At 37.5% G+C, this 19277-nt stretch overlaps 1 protein-coding gene across 16 annotated transcripts in view; it reads left to right on the top strand.

Moving 5' to 3' along the window:
- Window positions 1-19277, top strand: part of LOC139969451 (CUGBP Elav-like family member 1) — a 195688-nt gene that overhangs the window by 85721 nt on the left and 90690 nt on the right. For all 16 annotated transcript variants that reach the window (XM_071974462.1, XM_071974471.1, XM_071974538.1 and 13 more), the window contains one exon: window positions 8105-8187. In XM_071974462.1, coding sequence (XP_071830563.1) covers window positions 8105-8187 — 83 coding nt within the window. The remainder of the gene's footprint in view (window positions 1-8104; window positions 8188-19277) is intronic.

Raw genomic sequence — 19277 nt, 5'->3', positions numbered from 1 at the left:
TCTTTTAATTATAAGTATATAGCCTAACAAGTAGAAAGTACATTGACAACAGAACCTAGACACATGCATATAGAGGAATGACCTTGATGTACAAAACCAGGGCTGAATACCCTGTGCATAGGGGAAAAAACCGGGCAAAATCGGACAGCCAAAATCTCAAATTTTAATGGATTTTCCAATCAAAGTTTAGGCAAAATTCCCTCCTGAATGTTTTTGGTACACACAAGAGTGGTACTACAGTAAATCTCTTCTAGCAAATATAATCAGAAATTTAAGTTGACCCATTTTGACTATTTAGCTGTCAAAGATGACCTCTCTTGCACATCGGAGCAACTTTAACATCCTCATAAACTAATCATAGAAGAAGTTAGAACCCTACAGTTTGGTATATCGTAAGAACTTGACACTTACAATTACAGTAAGAAACATTTACAGCTCTTGTGTGGCTTCGTTGGTGATAATTGGGCAACAACGACTCTTACCCGTACTGAATCGCAGAATGAAATAGAAACGTCGGAGTTGCATAACTTAAAATTATAACTCAGGAAATCATTGTCAACTTGTGCTGGCATTTTATGGGTAATGTATATTAAACCTTAATTAACTCGGGCATAAACCTGAAACGCTATTTTGGGAGCAATTTAAAATCACCACATAAGGCACATCTTTTAGCCCCCCAAAAAAAAAAAAATCAAATTTGTGACTTCTCATTTTAAGGGGTAGGATCTATAGGTTTATGTAATAGGAGGGTAGTGGGATGTTCAATTGCTGAGAAATAGGTCCTCAAAAGTGAAGAATAATGCTAAAATGTATATGTGCACTTGGCGGGAAAATTGAAAATGTTCAAACGGTCATATATCCGACAATTTTGCCGCAATGCAACTGAAATTTACACGGCATGGGTATTTCATGGTGCTCTGATCATGTAAGGAGGAGGGTGATAATGTTTGGAGAAGGTGGAACTACAACCCTCTTGATTTGACATGGCATGACCCTATAAGTTTAACTCTGGGAGACACGCATGTCACCTACATTTGTGACATTAATGTTATCTGTCATTGTGTATCTCCTTTCAGCCTCTCCCAGTCAAAGGTATGATGAATACCTCTCTTAAGTATTTAACCTAGCTAGGTTTCAATATTGAGTGGGAATTTCAAAGATGAACTTTTGACATAAAAAATTGTATCTAAAGTATGTTGGAATTTATTCCCTCTGTCTCGCCAGTCTAATTGTAGATGACATGTAAACAGCTAACACAACAGTAACTCTTTTCTAATAAGTTTGATAATATTTTACAAGCCTCTCAAGAGGTAGAATTATGGTGACAAAGTATCACAGATAGACAAGAACATTATCAAAGAAACCATTTTCAAAGTTTATATGTCAGCTTTTGTAATCTGGCAGGTTAAGAGTCATATACAGTATGTTCCACTGTAAAATACGCAACTTCACGCAGGGTTTGAGCTGATATTGAATCAGTATGTTGGTCCTATTTCTCTACAAACATATTTCATGTCAATGGAGTTGAATGGTTTAGATACAAGATTCATTTCAAAAATGAAAAAATTCCAACATTTTGAAAATTTCTGTGTATAATGCAGCTTCTTTCATAATTGTCTCGGGACTTCAAAAACAATGAGGATTGAGGAGTTAATTGTAAATGTAAATTATAACTAAGTCTGTACTCTTGAACCAGTGGCATCACCATTGGGGTTGGGGGGGGGGGCATTTGCCTCGAGAAATCTCTGGTGTCCTCCCACCCCCCACCCCCCCACAAAAATAAAATAAAAAATGAATCAAAATAATTTGCCATGTCACAAAAAATTAAAAAAAGCAAAAATGAAAAATCGCACTTGTTGACTTCTACTGACTATTAACCTGTCTGTATTCTGTGCTTGTTTTTGTCCCTTCTGTTACTGTTACTTGTCATTTAGCCTTTGAAGAAGATCCTGCTAGGATCGAAATGTCAGGCCAACTTACTTAAATTACAAATTCTCTTACACAGGCTCTCTAGTGGATAAGCAGTTTGCTAACAGTTTTATTTTATTTTGACTATTAATTTTACTTAAATTATGTCTACCTTTCAAAATTCTGCTGATTACCAAACTCACACAGCTGCATGACTGTGTACCTGTCACAACTTCTCTTGCCATATATTCCAACTCGAACACTTCGTTCCTCCAAACAAACTGTATTTATCTGTTCCTAAACCACGCTTGAAGACCTATGGTTACAGAAGCTTCGAATACTCTGGCTCTTACCTCTGGAACAAGTTACCAGATCACATTCGAACATGCTCTAAACTTTCTACTTTCAATAGTCTACTTAAGACCCATATTTTTCACTTGTTGTTTTGTAAATTAATTTACTTTCTTTGTAAAGCGCCTTGAGCAGTGACTTTTATTTACTGATTTGGCGCTATATAAGTCTCATTTATTATCATTATTATTATTATTATTATATCTGTGTTCATACATAACATGCTCTTGGTCATGACCTCAACATAGTTGGGCAGAGACAAGTATAGCTTGTCAAAGCCTTCTTATTTATGCTGCTGGATCTGGTTCCTAAGTATATAGAAATCCCTTCCATCCTTGTCAATATTGTGTCGTTCAAGTTGAAATTCTATTAGTCATCTCCAGAGACTTCACAAATGTTTGTCATACTCTCAGTTTAAGTATTGACAAAACCCCCCCTATCCACTTAATTAAGGGTGCTACTGCTAGGTATGTACATTCTAAAGGTGTTATGAACTCTTCCTCATGTTGGTGGCTCGTATTATGAAAAAAGGAGAGAAAAAGGAGAGAGAAAAAAGGAGGTATGTATGACTTGCTTCCCATGAGGAAGTTTTTGCAGGCAAGGGTCACCTGTACTGTCACCTGGCAATCATTCCCAGGTGAATTAAAGCCAGAGGAATTTAGGTCATAAAATTATATCCTCCCAAAAACCTGTGCATATGAACTTTCTTGGGAATAACCAACTGTACAATACTGTTGCATACAGTAGAAGCATGTAACATATGTACAGTATGGATGCATTGCACATTGGTACTGTATTAGAGGTGGATGGGAAAGCTATCTAAGATCTACACAGAGAAGTACTTACTTCTAATATGTTAAAAATGGAATTGAACATAGTTGGGAATTTATCTAGGGCCTGCTATGAGCATGTACTGTACCCCCTGTACAGTAGCATACATTGTTGTACAGTGCTACTGTATGGGCCGGAGTGGACCGGAAATGGTATAATGACAGCACACAGAGAAACCCAATTTGCTGATGTACTGTATATATTAGTGTTTGCACGGGTTATCCGGTTACCCGCCCGACGCGATACTACCCGGTTCCTAATTTATTACCCGAATGCTACGCAAAGTGTGATTTTTAGAAACAAAATTTTTGGCAAACCGACGGTTAAGCAGATTTCCAATTAACTCAGTGTGGTGTTAGGCTACCATGTGAGTAAATGCAGCCTGGAAGAATGCACAGAGTTACTGTATGGGTGGACAAGAGATGCTGTTGAGAGCACAGCTCAGAGAGAGAGAGGTTACATTCAGTGTTAATTGCAAGAAGATAGTTGTGGTTCTATAACAATTTTGTGACCTAAATGAACAGAATTGATCAACAGCGGACAAATATGTAACTTGTATGTAGTTTGTAATACTGTAGGTTTGTTTTCCTTTCATCAGAATGATTTCAAAAGTATAAAGATATATTTGTATAACTAATTCCTAACATTGTACTATCAGTACATCGATAAGTTTGCAAATTACAAAATAATTATTAAGAAAGAAACATTTTCTTTTGAGATGGTGAAAGTAATTTTCATCATTGTAGAGATATAAGCACATCCAATTGTCTGTCATTGTATACTGTAATTATACCTATAGATGTTAACAGTATGTTCTGTATTAATTACTGTACGGACAGTGTGCATATTATACAGGTAGCTTTAACCATGATACAGTATAAGATGATCCATTCCCTATGTATCACTATATGCAGGATTAATTACTGTATGGACAGTGTGCATATTGTAGCTTTAACCATCACTATAACAGGATTAATTACTGTACGGACAGTGTGCATATTATACAGGTAGCTTTAACCATGATACAGTACAAGATGATCCATTCCCTATGTACTTAATTACCATACATACAGCTGTAGTACACGCCATATCCAACCGTGGTCTTGATGTGCACTCTAGGACAATCAATACACGGTTGTGTTCGGTTGGTTGGTCCTCGTTGAGAAATCAATAGATAAACCGGCTAGGTATTGATGTTTTCCACTTTAAACAATTCCGAATTGGTTGCTAATGCGATTGACATCCATTTAATGTGTGTTTGTGTCTGTATCTACTGCATGGTCAGCTGGGGGGGGGGGGATTAGTTGAAGGGACTTTTTTTTTCAAATTGTGTTAAAGTTATACATTTAGGTTATATATATTGTGCTTTAATCTTAAATTAATTTGAATTGTTGTTGTTGTTGTAACAAACACAAAGTCATTAAAATAATGATATAGTAGGGTGGTGTGTTAGTAGTAGGTAAACATTTTTAAGGATTCATCTAACATGAGGTTTGTCGGGGATTCATATGTTGAACAATCAATGCACAAAAAGTAAAAAAATGACATTGCAAGGCGGTCACTTTCTCTTCATAAATTCACAACTGTATACTGGGTGGATTAAAAAACATGGTAGATTATCAAAGTTAGATCTGAGATGATCCACATTTTGCGTTCGATCTCAGCTCACTGTCTGCAGAAGGTTGGATTCTCCAAGAAAACTGTCTGGGATTGATCCCTTTTGGGTCAACATGTGGTCAGGGAGATCACCAGAAAAGCCAACATAATAATAATAATAATCAGCAGTTATTTTTACGACGCTTAAGTGACCACAAATGTGGGAGAAGCCTGCAAGGGCTTATGGATTACAACTTACACGTCGGGTGGCTTCCAATTCAACATTTTAACTCAAATTTGGAATCTTTTCAATTTAGAAAGTCATTTTAGATTGGAAAACCGTAGATTGCTCTTGGATGAAAAACCCACCTTACTATGACCCGGCCGGGAATCGAACCCCGAACCTCCCGATTGCTAAGCCTCATTGCTTCAAATGCCACCGCCTTTATCCACTCGGCTACAGCACCGGTACATTCTTTTTTTGAGGAGGAAGGGGGGGGGGAGCTGGAGTGGGGGTGGGTGTGATAATCACAAAACCGCTTTATGTTCTCTATCTACACTACCAATTGAAATACATATGTAGCCCAAAAGAATTAAAACTGTATAGTGCCACATATAACTCTATGATATGTCACAGTTGAAATGTTTATGTGATTTAGGTGAGTAGCCAGGGAATTGAGATTGACTGTCTTATAATTAATGTACAGTATATATATTACAGCAAGTTTCAAAATATCCCTTGCACCTGTTTTAGTTGGGTAAAATGAGGTGAAGGAAGCACAAGTTAAAACCAGCAGATCACCTTTGGCCCTAGTGAGAAAAAAAAAACCCAGTGACAATCAAATCTTCACCGAACACCTCGGGGTATGTCTGCATTCAAACATGGCAAGAGTTGAAAAAGCAATTTATGTCCAATTGTCTGTCTTTTTCTATCCCCCCCTCCCTTCCTCACCCTTTCATTGAGATTAACCTCTTTAGGAAATCCATCCTGGAGTTCTGAAAACATGCAACAAAGAAAAAAGATATAGAGTATAAAGGAAAGTTTCACTGAGGTATCGTTTAGTTCACTGAGGTGATGTTTTGTTCACTGAGGTAACATTTAGTTCACTGAGGTTATGTTTTGTTTACTGAAGTAACATTTAATTTATTGAGGTGATGTTTTGTTCACTGAGGTAACATTCAGTTCACTGAGGTAATATTTCGTTCACTGAGGTATCATTTAGTTCAGTGAGGTAACATTTAGTTCACTGAGGTAATGTTTTGTTCACTTAGGTAACATTTAGTTCACTGAAGTACTGTAGACTGAAAAGAACTGCACCATTGGAACAAAACTAATTGTCATATTTCCTAAGTTTCAATGAACCCAGAGAACAAGAAAATGACCACGTGCAGATATGTTTGCGCTTTATCCCACACCCCAATCCCCCCTCTCCTTCACCCAACTCCCCCTGTGACCCCTCACAAACAGAAATTAAACTTAGGTCTGCAAGCTCTAAGTCTGCAAGATGCATATTTTGACAAAAATATAAGAAAGGAAGCTAAGATCCAACTATTGCTCATCAGTCCCTTCAGCTATAAGCTTGTATTAATTTTACATAAAAGTTTCGGGTAAGTCTAGAAGGTTGTTGTCAGCTGTTGACTATAGATTGAATATATATATATTTGCATCTTTCAAATCAAATCTTCAGATCACATTAGGTTGAAGATCCATGTCATAAAACCCAACAAGAAAATAAGCCTCCCCATTCGCCACTTCCCCCCCCCCCCCCAAACACAGACTCCTTGCTTCAATCATGCACCTTTCAGTCCCACCTGAGAAAGTGTAGAAGATCAAACAGCTATCACCCCTCACACTTAAATGTTGCCTCGTTTCGATGTTGTTAATTATTAATGAGTTGTCGTCATTAATTCTGTCAGGCTACCTGCGGTATGTCATGTACGGTTAATGAAATAGTAATCAATGCGTGTGCCTCTTATCTCTCTCTCCTCTGTAATTAAAAAGTAGGTCAGACTGTTTCACGAGTGACGTCTTTGGAGGAACCACGGCCAGAGTTTGATTAAACTTGTGAAAAGTGCTCTTTAATCAAATTATTGTTTGCTTTCGTTCAGAACCAGAACGGAAGGGGGAAAAGAGAAAAAGGAAAAAAATCGTATCTGATTTTGTTGACACTGTGATTGGAAACTGGCCCCGACCGACTGAAATGAAAAGGCCACTATTTTTTTGCTCCAGATGGAAGTTTAGAAATTATCGCTCCCTTCTCTTCAAATTTAATTTCCATTTGGAACGTAATAATAATTTTCCAACAAAAAAATGTATAATTTCTCGTCGGTGAAGGGAGGTGATATGTTCTCGATCGGCTGCAAGTGGAGCCAAGAGTTGATCGCATAAAAATATTTTTGTAGGCCTGGCTCACTGCTAGAAATACATTTTTTCAAGTTTGAGGGACGGTACGACTGTTTTGCTCAAGAGGTTGGTAATCTAAACAAGGAACCCTTTTTTTTTTAAATTGGTTAATGAAGAATGAGACAGTGTGAATAGACTGAATATATATACACAGAAAGGCACAGCTTCTTCTATTCTTATTTCAAAAATTAATATTTAATTTCACAAATTAAAAATAAATGTAGCTCTTTACTTTTCTGATTCAGCTCCTTAAAAGTCTAGTTATGATTCTATCATGCTATAATTAATTAATATAAATTATAATTCTATAATTAATGTACTTTATAATTGTGCAATTATTGTAAAAGTAAGTTAATATGTGGAGGAATTCTTAGAAAAGATGAGCTTAAATAGTACACTTGCAACAGTTGAACAAACGCAATATATAGAGTGGTGTGGGATAATAGTGAGGTGTATGGAATATATAGAGCCGCATGTACAATAGTTGATAAAGCTCACTATGTTTTTGAACCAGTTGACCTAGATGTCAAGTGACAGGAAAACCGCCAAACCGGCCTAGCTCATTGTCAAATGGTATAGAGTAAAGGAGGGGGCGGTGGTGAGGGGAGAGGGGTGGGGGGATTGGGGAAGGGAGGAGAAAGAAACAGAAGGGGCTGCATTATTTATCTTTGATCTTAGAATAATGTATTCTGTCTGGTTTTTACAGAGTTCAGAGGCCATCATGAGTTTAGGTGAAACTGTGATTTGATCTTATTTCAAGTTTGGTTTCTGTTCTATTATTCTGCATTCACTGGGGTCTGGTATCATCACCTGAATATGGTGAAGTTTATCACAAACTCCCTGTATGTCCTTGTTCTGGTACAGAAAAGCACCCCACTCCCCTCCTCGATTGGAGTTTTGTTGTCTTTGTATAAAAAATTACGTTGGGTGAAATCTTTATATGCTGGAAATTTGGTAGATGTTTCGTTATCCTTTAATAACATTTTTCCATTGTTTTTGTTTTATTTTGAACAGGCTGCTGTTTTGTTACATACTACCAGGGAAAAGATGCAGAAAGTGCCAAGGATAAACTTCACAACAACAAACAGTTGCCAGGGGTGAGCCAAATTTCCAATACGTGTTTAAGTTATATTGCTAGGTTTTGTCTAGATATGTAACAAAGTTGAAGCTAGCAGACAGATTCACAGTGACTTCTTGCATGGGCAGCTTGCATGCTGATTCCCGGGAAACTGCAGCATTTTCATGTATTTCTCACGTTCACCTAACAGTAAACTTCAGCCATAGCCAGAAAGGGGAAATACTTTGGAATTATTTTATTTACAAATTATTCAGCGGTGTAAATATCCCTCTTGTCACCACCAGCTTTACTCCCCTGGGGGAGGGATCATGCTTCAAGAAAGGATATCTTAAAACAGTACTTTGCATCATTTGGTTGTAACTTTAGCCTTGTACACATTTGATACAGCAGGGGGGAGGGGGGGGGGGAAGCTGACACGGTGAGGGGCTTTCAATATTGAAATCTTTTTGTTATCCCACAAAATTTGAAGTAAGTTTGTGTGAAATCGTCATTCTTCCTTCTGCAGATTTAGTCAAATCAGTCGACTCAAGTTTACACAGAATTTACATAGTTTTACCCAGGCACAGCAGTTTCCAAATTATGCCATATCTATTTTACAAAGGGTGGAAGGAGGTATTGTCAGATGATACCATTTGATTGAAATGTAAAGACAGCCTTATGATTAACATATCATGGGTTTAGCTGACATGTACAAGTGTGGAATCATTTCGGCTAATTGCACATAATTATATGCGTAATATACAGAACCCCCTGGATGGACTCTGAATATCAAACTCAAGTTTTGATTCATCCATACTGCAGAATCGTTGCAAAAGTACAGTATGACGTTGAGAAACCATAAAACCATATTGGTGTTCTGTAATATTGTGGAAATTTTTCTTTTTGTGTACACTGCATATTACTATTTAAATAAAAGCAAATTGCCTCCTCTTCCCTGCGAGTTAATAACGTGAAAGTCTTTTCCGCTGGTAGACTTCCATTATGACCTTAGTTCTTTATACATATAAATATTCTACTGTCTGCAAATTATTAGTTTGTAATAAGCTATCATGCATGCATACTGTATATTTTCGTTTACGGTCTGGTAGCCAAGCAAAACTGGACTCGGCAAATTGGACTTAATTGCTCGGTACTGTTTTCCATGAGTGCACTATTTACTCACTGTAAATCTAAGCAGGCTGGTATAGGCTAACCTGAGCTACAGCATACAGTACAAGCAGGCTGGTTAGGCTACCCTTAGCTACAGCACACTAGCAGACTGGTTTAGGCTAACCTGAGCATGGCATACAAGCAGGCTGGTTAGGCTACCCTTAGCTACTGCATACAAGCAGGCTGGTTATGCTACCCTTAGCTACTGCATACAATCAGGCTGGTTTAGGCTAACGTGTGCTACTGCATACAAGCAGGCTGGTTTAGGCTAACCTGTGCAACTGCATACAAGCAGGCTGGTTTAGGCTACCCTTAGCTACGGCATACAAGCATGTTAATTATCTGCTTTCTTCTACAATGATGGCATCGGATATGGAATCGTACAAATTTATGTCTGGGAATGGGGACTGATTAATCAACCGTTTCTGGCCGTATATTAAAAAAGAAATTGGTAATCTTGGTCTAATTTTGCTATAGGAAATATTTGTCTTACTGATTTGAAGGTGATACTGTGTTACATCACTGGATCTGTAGTGCATATATAGACCACAAATTTCTTCTATTAGTCTTCAGAGCCATAGAATTAAGTAAGCCATGTCAGTATAGATCTTACAAAACCTTCATCTAAGAGTGACAAGAAAAGATCCCTTTGTTCATATACAGTACATACGTCACCCTCTCCAGCTTAAAGTATCAATTGCCTCGCATGAAGACCATTGGTGAGCACAGCATCCAACAATGCACAGCTCCCTCGCTCGTGGAACTCACCTCTGGTTCATTTAAGATCCTTTGACTCTAAAGGTAACGCATGGCACGTTTTTTGTTAAGTGTTAGTAATAGGTCATTTTAACTTTGGACTTTTTTTGTCTGTAAATGCACTGCATGGAGCAATCCATTCAGGTTGGATCATGCGCTACCTGGAGTATGTAATCTGACTAATTATTATTATTTATCAGTAATTAGTATGACTATTGATTGATTAATGAATTATAGGATTCTCATAAGCTGTGAGTGGCGTATGGTTTCAAATGATATGGATGATTGATTAATTGTTCAAACGATGGATGGATCGATTGATTAATTAATTATACGATTCTCTTAAGCTGTAAGTGGCGTAAGGTTACAAATGATATGATTGATTGATTGATATTAAAACAATGGATTAATTAATTAATTATATGGTGTGTTGAGAGTTCATTTAAGGACAGCTAGACTGTGGATGTTACCTGGCCCCCTTGCATTGGTTATCTGCTACCTCAGTTGTCCCTCCCATTGTCCTATCAGGTGTCGCAACCAGCCCCGTGCACAGTACATACATATAATAGAAAATACTGTGAACACAGGAAATTCCTGGCTTCTGAAAAGTCTGTCATCAACACTGCAGATGAGATGAGTTTGAGATTTCTAGTCATTAGAGAAGATATCTCCAGATGGCAGACTATGCTGATCACTGTACATTCAGTGAGACAAAAGCAAGGTTTAGTCAGATTATAAAGCTGATCACACCACAGGCCAGATCCAACAACTGGCTTATCGGCTCAGCTCTGGATTTCAGTCAGGCTCCAGGCAGTCGTCTGGTTGAGATGGGGAGAGAGGTTGCGTTTTCTCCGCTTGATTCACCTGTTCGTCTCAAGATATGCAGACTCGGTCTTACACTAGAGGCAGTACTAAGTTCCGAAATGATAAATGCACCGATAGCTTTGTTTCAAGGTTGTAGCGCGGCTGGTTGGATCATGCACTTAGTATACATGTCCCAGTCTGCCGGTGGCTTCTTCTTCCAAACAAATGCAACTTGAGTGAGGCTGTAAAACATGAAAGCCTCTAGAACACTTTGATCTTTCAAGAGATGACTATCAGAGCAACCAGCTCATTGGACGATGACGGGGAGATAAGATATGCCGGAATAACTATGACAGGGTAATACTTTCATGAGCTGTTAAACTATCAGAACATTAAACTCTTTACAGTACATTATTTAAAGGGTGTGAAGACTCGCGCACAAAGAAATGTCTCATGCCGGTAATCTGACCTAGTTTCGAATGAGGTGTAACAGAAGTGTTAGACACTACCATCGACCCCGGAAAATACACACAGCTTGCTGCCGCTGGTAATTAGACACTAGTGTATAGCCAATACATACAGCTACGGTCAATACCCACCACACAGTGTACATAGCAGTGATGGACATCTCAGGTCCAGACAAAAGATAACAAGGTATCACGTTTCATTACTGTCTGCTTTTTGTAGGGACAAGAAAAAAACTTTTCTTGCAAGCAACGGAAAGGCGGCACGCGGTTTGGTGCTAGTCTCCTATGCCTTTGAACGCCTGCAAATAATTCCACTCATGAAGAAAAGTTCTTGATGTTGTTCCCCTTTAATGCAAGACTAAGAGACTTGTGTTTCGATTCTCTAAATTGGTAGTTGTTAATTAGTTCACAAATGGTGGAAGGTAATATCCTCATACCTACAGTAGGCTATCATGGCCAAACCCTATCCAATGTGTACTGAACTGATATGATCCCTGTGTGTATAGTAAAGTGTTTAGAAAGTCTAGCCAACAGACAAGGTGGAACATAACTCAGGCATGAGCTTTTTCCGCGATGTCCGGAATATCCGTGATTTCTTTTCTACCTCGGTGACAAAAACTATTATCCTAACCCACTGTAGCATACGCAAACTGGAGCCTATACCGCAATTTTGGCAAAGTTCCGTGATTTTTTTATACCCCAGGCTCATCCCTGGTATAGTAAAGAGTTACGAAAGTCTAGCTACAGTAACAGACAAGGTGGAACATAACTCAGGCATGAGCTTTTTCCGCGATGTCCGGAATATCCGTGATTTCTTTTCTACCTCGGTGACAAAAACTATTATCCTAACCCACTGTAGCATACACAAACTGGAGCCTATACCACAATTGTTTTTTTACCCCAGGCTCATCTCTGATAACTACAACACATACTGTTGTATGCATACAGTAATATGCCTGACAGATATAGGCTACTGTACTTAATGCTAGCATGTGTACAGCACACATATTGAATGGCCAGGCTTTTTTTGAAGGATGCAACAGGTGTGCATCATGTTTGATGTAATTGGCAAAAATAAAAGGAAATGATCTCCTGTTGAGGTCAAGAAAGGTCACCATATCATGTCAAACTTGTTGATTGTTTGTCACCATGTAACCTCTTGTTGTGACATAACATCTCCTACATATAGGTTAGGAATCTAAGCATGGATCAATTTTCAAAAGATTTTCAAACCTTCCTCAAAGTTTCTCCCAAAATTCCTGCACGTTTCGCCGATTTCCCGTTCGTTGTGAAGGTTTTCATTTTCAAACGGTATATCGTCATTCAATACTGTTGAATATACAGTAAATGTAGTATAACAATTTATGACTCTTTTTCTAGATGAATTTCCTTCTTTTGTTTTGCAAGTTCTCCACCATGCTGATGTATGTTGACTGTGTCGATGATGGTGGTTAGAGGGTGCTGCCTGGAGTTCTAGCTGTGGGATATTAATTGATATCAGGAAACCCTGCATGTTCATGCAATATGATAATAAAATAGGAAAGTTATAAAAAATGTTCAACTTCATCAGAAAGTTTCTCTGGTTCAAAAACTGACTGGACAACTTGCAGAAATTTAAAAAAAAAAAAAATACATTTGCACTATCTTTTCAATTTTGAAGTTCTATGCAATTACTTAAAAAGATTGGCATAATCTGTGATTGATGTATTTATTTTTGAAATTTAACTAATTCTGATTGGCTGACAGGAGGGAGAAATGGTGTAGTTTCCATGGTAACATGTATACTTCATGGCAGTGACAAGTCTGATTGAGAACTGAAAATGTTCAGTGGTTTATCTTTGTCTTGAACAAGCCAAACATATATGGAGAGAAATGTGTGTGCAATTTGTAGGTTTTTCTTATCCTTGAAGCGAGAATTAAATATAGTTATGCCTTAAGTGGATGTGTGCAGTTCATTATAAGCCCTGAATCAGATTAATAGCTTGGGTGGTCTTCTGTATAGGATTTCATCCATTTGACTGGCTAATTAACGAGTATATATATATTGATCCTCTAAATCCAATATCAGAAAATATGGAATGTTTATCTTTCATTTGCAGATACATGAAGTTTCATATTTCAGTCTGATTTTATCATTCCCTACAGTGGAGTTTTTATGGATTATTTAAAAATGACAGATTTATTTGGTCCAAACTGTATCTTTCCAGAGACAGAGAAAATAAAAAAAAAATCCAAATCTAATGATTATTTAGGAATAGTAAAGATAAAATAATAATATATGGTGCCAAATTAAGTTTTAATAAAGTATTCGATAGTTGGAATAGATGATATGGTGACCACCAAAGATGCTGGTACCATTATATATATTGATAGATGTATATCAATATATTTTTTTCCAAATGCATTTAGCTCTTTATGTAACTCAATATCCACCCAAGCATTGAACAGTATTGAGAAGAACTGTGTCAGTCTTCTTAAATTTCAATTCCTCGTAATTAAATACTGTTTGGTTCTCTGAATCAGGTGTAATTCTCAATATTTGCTCAACAATGTAGTCTCTGTTATCCCGATATTGTCTTTTGTTTGTTATAAGCGGGAGATTGCCTGGTAACTCGGGGCTGGGGTTGTAAATAATGCCTGAGAAGGTTGTGGACGTTTGATGTCAAGTTCAAGCTCACCGTACTTAGGTTACAGTTGTGCTTGGCTTGTAACTTTAATGCTTCGTGGAGTAACAGTATATGAATTATGCAGGCTGCATGAGCTTTTTCCGCGAATTTGCAGAATATCAGTGATTTCTGTTCTACCTCAGGACAAAACTTTTATCCTAACACACTGTAGCATACGCAAACTGGAGCCTATACCGCAATGTTTGCAAAGTTCCATGATTTTTTTTCTACTCCAGGCTCATCCCTGATTATGGTGTAATTCAGAATTGAACAGAAATTACAATTTCATTACCATGCACACATCTTAACAGCTGGTGCTGGCCATGGTGTAGGCTAGATCTTTAGGCTAGCTGAGCTATGCTACGATATATGCAAGCAAGCACGCGCAACCTTAAATCACCTGTTCAAACGTTAGCTTTGTTTCACAATCAAAGTGCAAGGTCAGATATATACATAGCGATAACTTCACAGCAGCTGCCTATACAGTAACTTCTTGCCCTCGATCCGTAGTTTAACTTTTCTGTTACATGTATCTCAAGTCCAAGAGAGTCAAATGCCCGCAGTTCCTGTTTCACTTCATCAATGTCGTCGGCTGCAGCTCCCGAAATTCCATCTCGAACCTATTTCATGCCTCCTCTCCCCGGTTTGACCGTTAATTGAATTGTTTACAAACCTCGTGAAATGTGGCAAATGGGACTCGATGGGCTTAGCTGTATCGAGTCGGAGGGTTATGTAATCTAGTCCAGCAGGCCGGGGATGGTTCAAGACGACGAGTGCTCTTGACATTGTGGAGGGTGTTGTGTTATTCACGGTGTAAACTAACACCACTCGTCGACAAACGTTGACATTACTGGTTCTTTGAAAGAGGAGGCCACCGTGCAAGGTGATTTCTCCTAGGGTTGTACATCCACTGTTAGTTTGCTAACTTCATATATAGACTCATTTGAATTTTCATCTACAAGTGAAGCAGATGTATTATTCACCCCATAGAGCCGTAACCAGAAACGTGTCATGACTATTTTTCGACAGTTTGCTGCTTTGGTACACCTATATACATCACAGATATCGTGTGAAGAAAGTGTACAGATTCTTCGCGGTTCTCCTGGTGCTCAGTGGTACCATATGCAGGCAAAGTTTGATCGACCAAAAAATGACAAGATATGTAAAATATGATAGAGGACATTTTGCAGAGCTTTTCGGGTTATAAATTTTGGAAGAAATAAAGTTATAAATTGTACTTTTAGAAATCCGTTCCTCTGTGTTTACCTGTCTTCTATACACACACACACTTTAATCTACCCTAGAGCCCTAAGAGGACTTGTGAATGGCCAGATTTGGAAGATCTGGTTGGGGGGGCACTACAGTGACCGACCATAGATAGGGTCATTGGGGGCCCCGTTCAAGAATGTAATCAGTTGATAGGCTAGAGTAGATCGGAGTGAGTGTATATGTAAGGAGACTGGAAAGCACCTTGATCATTGATAATTAATACCCAATCCAGTGAATTGTTGCATTTAACATTAATTAACCAAATTAAAAAACAAAGAAAAAACAAGGGAACATATTATATTAATACAATCCTAATTATTTTGTATATTGCGTGATGGATTTGCTAATTATTAATAACCATAAATCCCAACATTCTGTCATGGTGTCAAGGAGTTTTGTAAAATGTTTTATTCAAAAGCAAGAAGGTGGATTTGTAAAAGGCTGTATTATAAATCCATGAGAGCAGATGTCATTAATATTGATCTGGTCTTGAGTTATCTGTGGTATAAATGCTTGAAGACTGCTTGAAAGCATCTCTCGGTTGTTTCCTTATTCTTACTTTTTTTATGCCGACACGAAAAGTAGAATATCCAGGTGCGATGTCATCTCGAATATATGGAGCAGAAAATTTGCAGTTTCGTAGGCTTGTTCGAGAAGATTTTGTCATATTTTGCGAAATTCAGATGGAGTTCTGAAAAAAAAAGAGTCAAAAGAATTAAAAAGAAAAAATTGGAAAAGGATTAACTTCCAAGCAGCAGTCAAACTTTTTCAAAAAGGGAATTTGGAAAGGTGGCGGAGAAACATTATGGTTGTGTAACGCCAAAGTGTCGAGAAGAGAATTCCTGTGCGTATTGAGAAAAAGAAACAGGACTAAACAGGATGTAATTACATTGACAAGCAGGTGACACTTGTCCGCAAATTTATTACCCGACCCAGTTTCCTTTTGACGGTCTTACCTCGAATAGAATAGAATATTTTACAAAAGATGAAGAAAAGATGAGAAGTGCCGGTGATAATAAAACATGAATAGGGGAAATTGATTTTACAAACAGTGAAATCATTTCGATGAAACATTTCTAAGACGATGGACGACTCGTTCCGCCTCTCTCCACTCAGATTTACTCCTTGTTTTCATTCCAAATTTTTTTCTTTTTCCATTTTTTATTTCCACCGACGACGACGGTTAAGCATAGAAGTGGATTGGGTGAATCTTGAGCCTGGGTCTTAGGTGTGTATTATTAGTATCTGGGTTAATTCAATTATGGCTGTGTTTTCCATCACCGAAAATGAATCAGGCCCTGATATATATCTTATTTGATCAGGGAGGCTTTGGGCGACGACTAGGATGAACGGGGAAGAAAAAAAATATATAAAAAAAAAAATTGGGAGAAAAAAAGCCTATCACGGTCATCAGGATATTGAAAAAGTTTCTTGCTCACGGAACCGTAAATACGTTCGACTCCGAGGATCGTCAGTAAATGGGAATGGATTTGATGGCAGTTGATGGGAGCCTAAGGCGAGCTTATTCCGCGGCACTCGCAATAGATTTAAAAGTGAAATTATTCTGTGTGTGCGAGGTACATGTGAAGTGGAGCATAAATGTCTCAAAGATTTCGATGCGCGTTTGTTATCTCTTTTTTTCTGCGGCTTGTTTCGATCTTCATAACCGGTGGGTTTTTTTACTTTTTGGGTAGAAAATTGGGAGATATGATGTAACAGAATTTTCACTATTAGTAGTAAATTATTACGTATAATAATCATAATAATAATGCTCTTAAGGAAGGTTTGCCATATATCACATACAGTATAAATGAAGGTACTTCAAAATGAATTATTACAAAGCACAATCATATCTTGGTAGTAGTGAAAGAAATGCAGATAGATTGAGATTAACGGACAAAGACAAGGTTAAGATATCAGTAAAATAATGGGAAATCCAATAAAAAGTCACAATCTGTTTAGTTTAAAAACATATTAAAAGTCGATGTACTTTGCTAGAATCATGTCGATATTATGATTATTCACATTAATTTCACAGTAACGTTGGCAACTGGTTTCTTCACATGATAGACATACCATAATTAGTGGCAAACTTCGGTAAAATTACCAACATCAAGTTAAGTTTTTATCAGTGCAATGTCAGTAGCAACCTAGCTTTGGCACTGAAAGTCGTATCTGTGCGTACAATAAAATTTGGAGCTCCAACAAGACAAGTTTTAAATGACTTTTTGGTTCACATGCAAATATTGACAAACCAACATAGCATTGTTGTATGGTATGTTTCTCATGTAATGTTGACAACTAATGTATATTATTTAGTAGGTTGTATGTTAATTTCTGCATGTGTATGTATGTATGCATACATGTATGTATTACTGATAACCAACAGTACACCTAAATGTGATTAATGTGTTTTTCAACACATGTATGAGAACTGACATGATATAGTAACCCATTAATTTCATTTCATTTGTTTCTTCACAATTTAAATACAGAGAAGTTAAATAACAGATTCAATGTTGGCTACTGACATACTGTACACATAGCAATTTGTAATATACAGTAATGGCAACATAACAGGAGCATCTGGAAAGTTGGAAAGACTTCTTCTAAGATATGTTCTGATTGGATAAAACCCATAAATTTCACTGGTTCACCAAAGTGCACTTCATCAACCTAAAAAATTGTGGCGAGATCTTCCGATGGCTTGGCCACAGGGGTGTTTATAGTCATAACTATCAAGCCATGCCAATCAGGTATGACAAAAAGGAGACAATTCTTGATCTCCTCTACTGGGGGGGGGGGGTGAGAGGGGCAGGGGATTTATACATTCTTCAAAGGTTTGTCATAGGTGCTGCTACATCAGTGAGCTCAGATTTAGTAACATGTACGTACATGCAGTCAGCTGTATATAGTTCACACACAGGACTTAATGTGAGTGTGGACTCACAAGTGTGATTTGTGGATGTTAAAATTGTTATGTAATATATCTGGGCTGTACTATATACAGTTAACCATACCTGACATTATGTTCAGGAATTAATCCCAATTTCTTAAATAATAAAGTATAAAAAAGAAGACAACCCAATAATAATATTAGGTATTATTTCTTAATTCCTCTGTGTGTTGCCTATATTACCTGATTATATACATTAACCTCATTAACGTCTAGCTTCAGATTTCTTCCATAATTAGACTACAGTAGCTAAGATATTCAATTTAAAGTTGGCATCAGTGTTTATTTTGGAATTGCAAGCCAAGTGTTACAAAATTGCAGTGAATCAATCACTCATTACCATTAATGCCTGATGAAGTCGTAAATGACTTACATTGAAATTATGAAAAACACAAGATAAGAGCGTAATTTCTTTAAAGCTCATTAGCTCCGCTCTTTAGTAATCAATGAATATTCACGACTGAGGTCAGAGAGAGGGTCAGACACAAATGTAACCTAGAACCCTAAATACAAATTCTGACAAGAGTTCTTGGCCGCCTTCAAGTCGGAATTAAAACCTTTCGCCAACTTTCTTTGAACGTCAGACTTCTAACTTCGCTCTCACTTTCTTTCCTTTGTGCAGGGTGGGCAAGCAATGTTGTCTGCGCATAAAGTGTGCTGCATACCTATAGACTGTGGATGCATTCCATGTATTGTGCGGTTGCATACTGTGGAGATTGATTACACATGTACCCTTCTGTGTTTACTAATACTAGTTGAAAGACTCAATAGTTTTTGCAGTACTTGCTTACCACTCATTTGATGTTTTGAAACGCTTATGAATTATTAAGTACGCTAACTGGAAATAAGGTGGAAATTTAAGTACGAAAAGGCCACGAAAAAACCCCTGTTAATCATGTTTTTCAAGCAATTACTCGCTAATTAGTGAATATTTGTGTATGAGAAACTGGACATAGTGTTTACCGACAGAGTATTGAATGTGTAAAAGTAAGTGGGCCTGACTTTTAGATCCGAGCAGGATCTTCTTCAGGGGCTGAATGAA

This window comes from Apostichopus japonicus, chromosome 1 (assembly GCF_037975245.1).
Source record: "Apostichopus japonicus isolate 1M-3 chromosome 1, ASM3797524v1, whole genome shotgun sequence".
Taxonomy (NCBI): domain Eukaryota; kingdom Metazoa; phylum Echinodermata; class Holothuroidea; order Aspidochirotida; family Stichopodidae; genus Apostichopus; species Apostichopus japonicus.
This window is presented reverse-complemented; position numbering and strand designations above follow the sequence as displayed.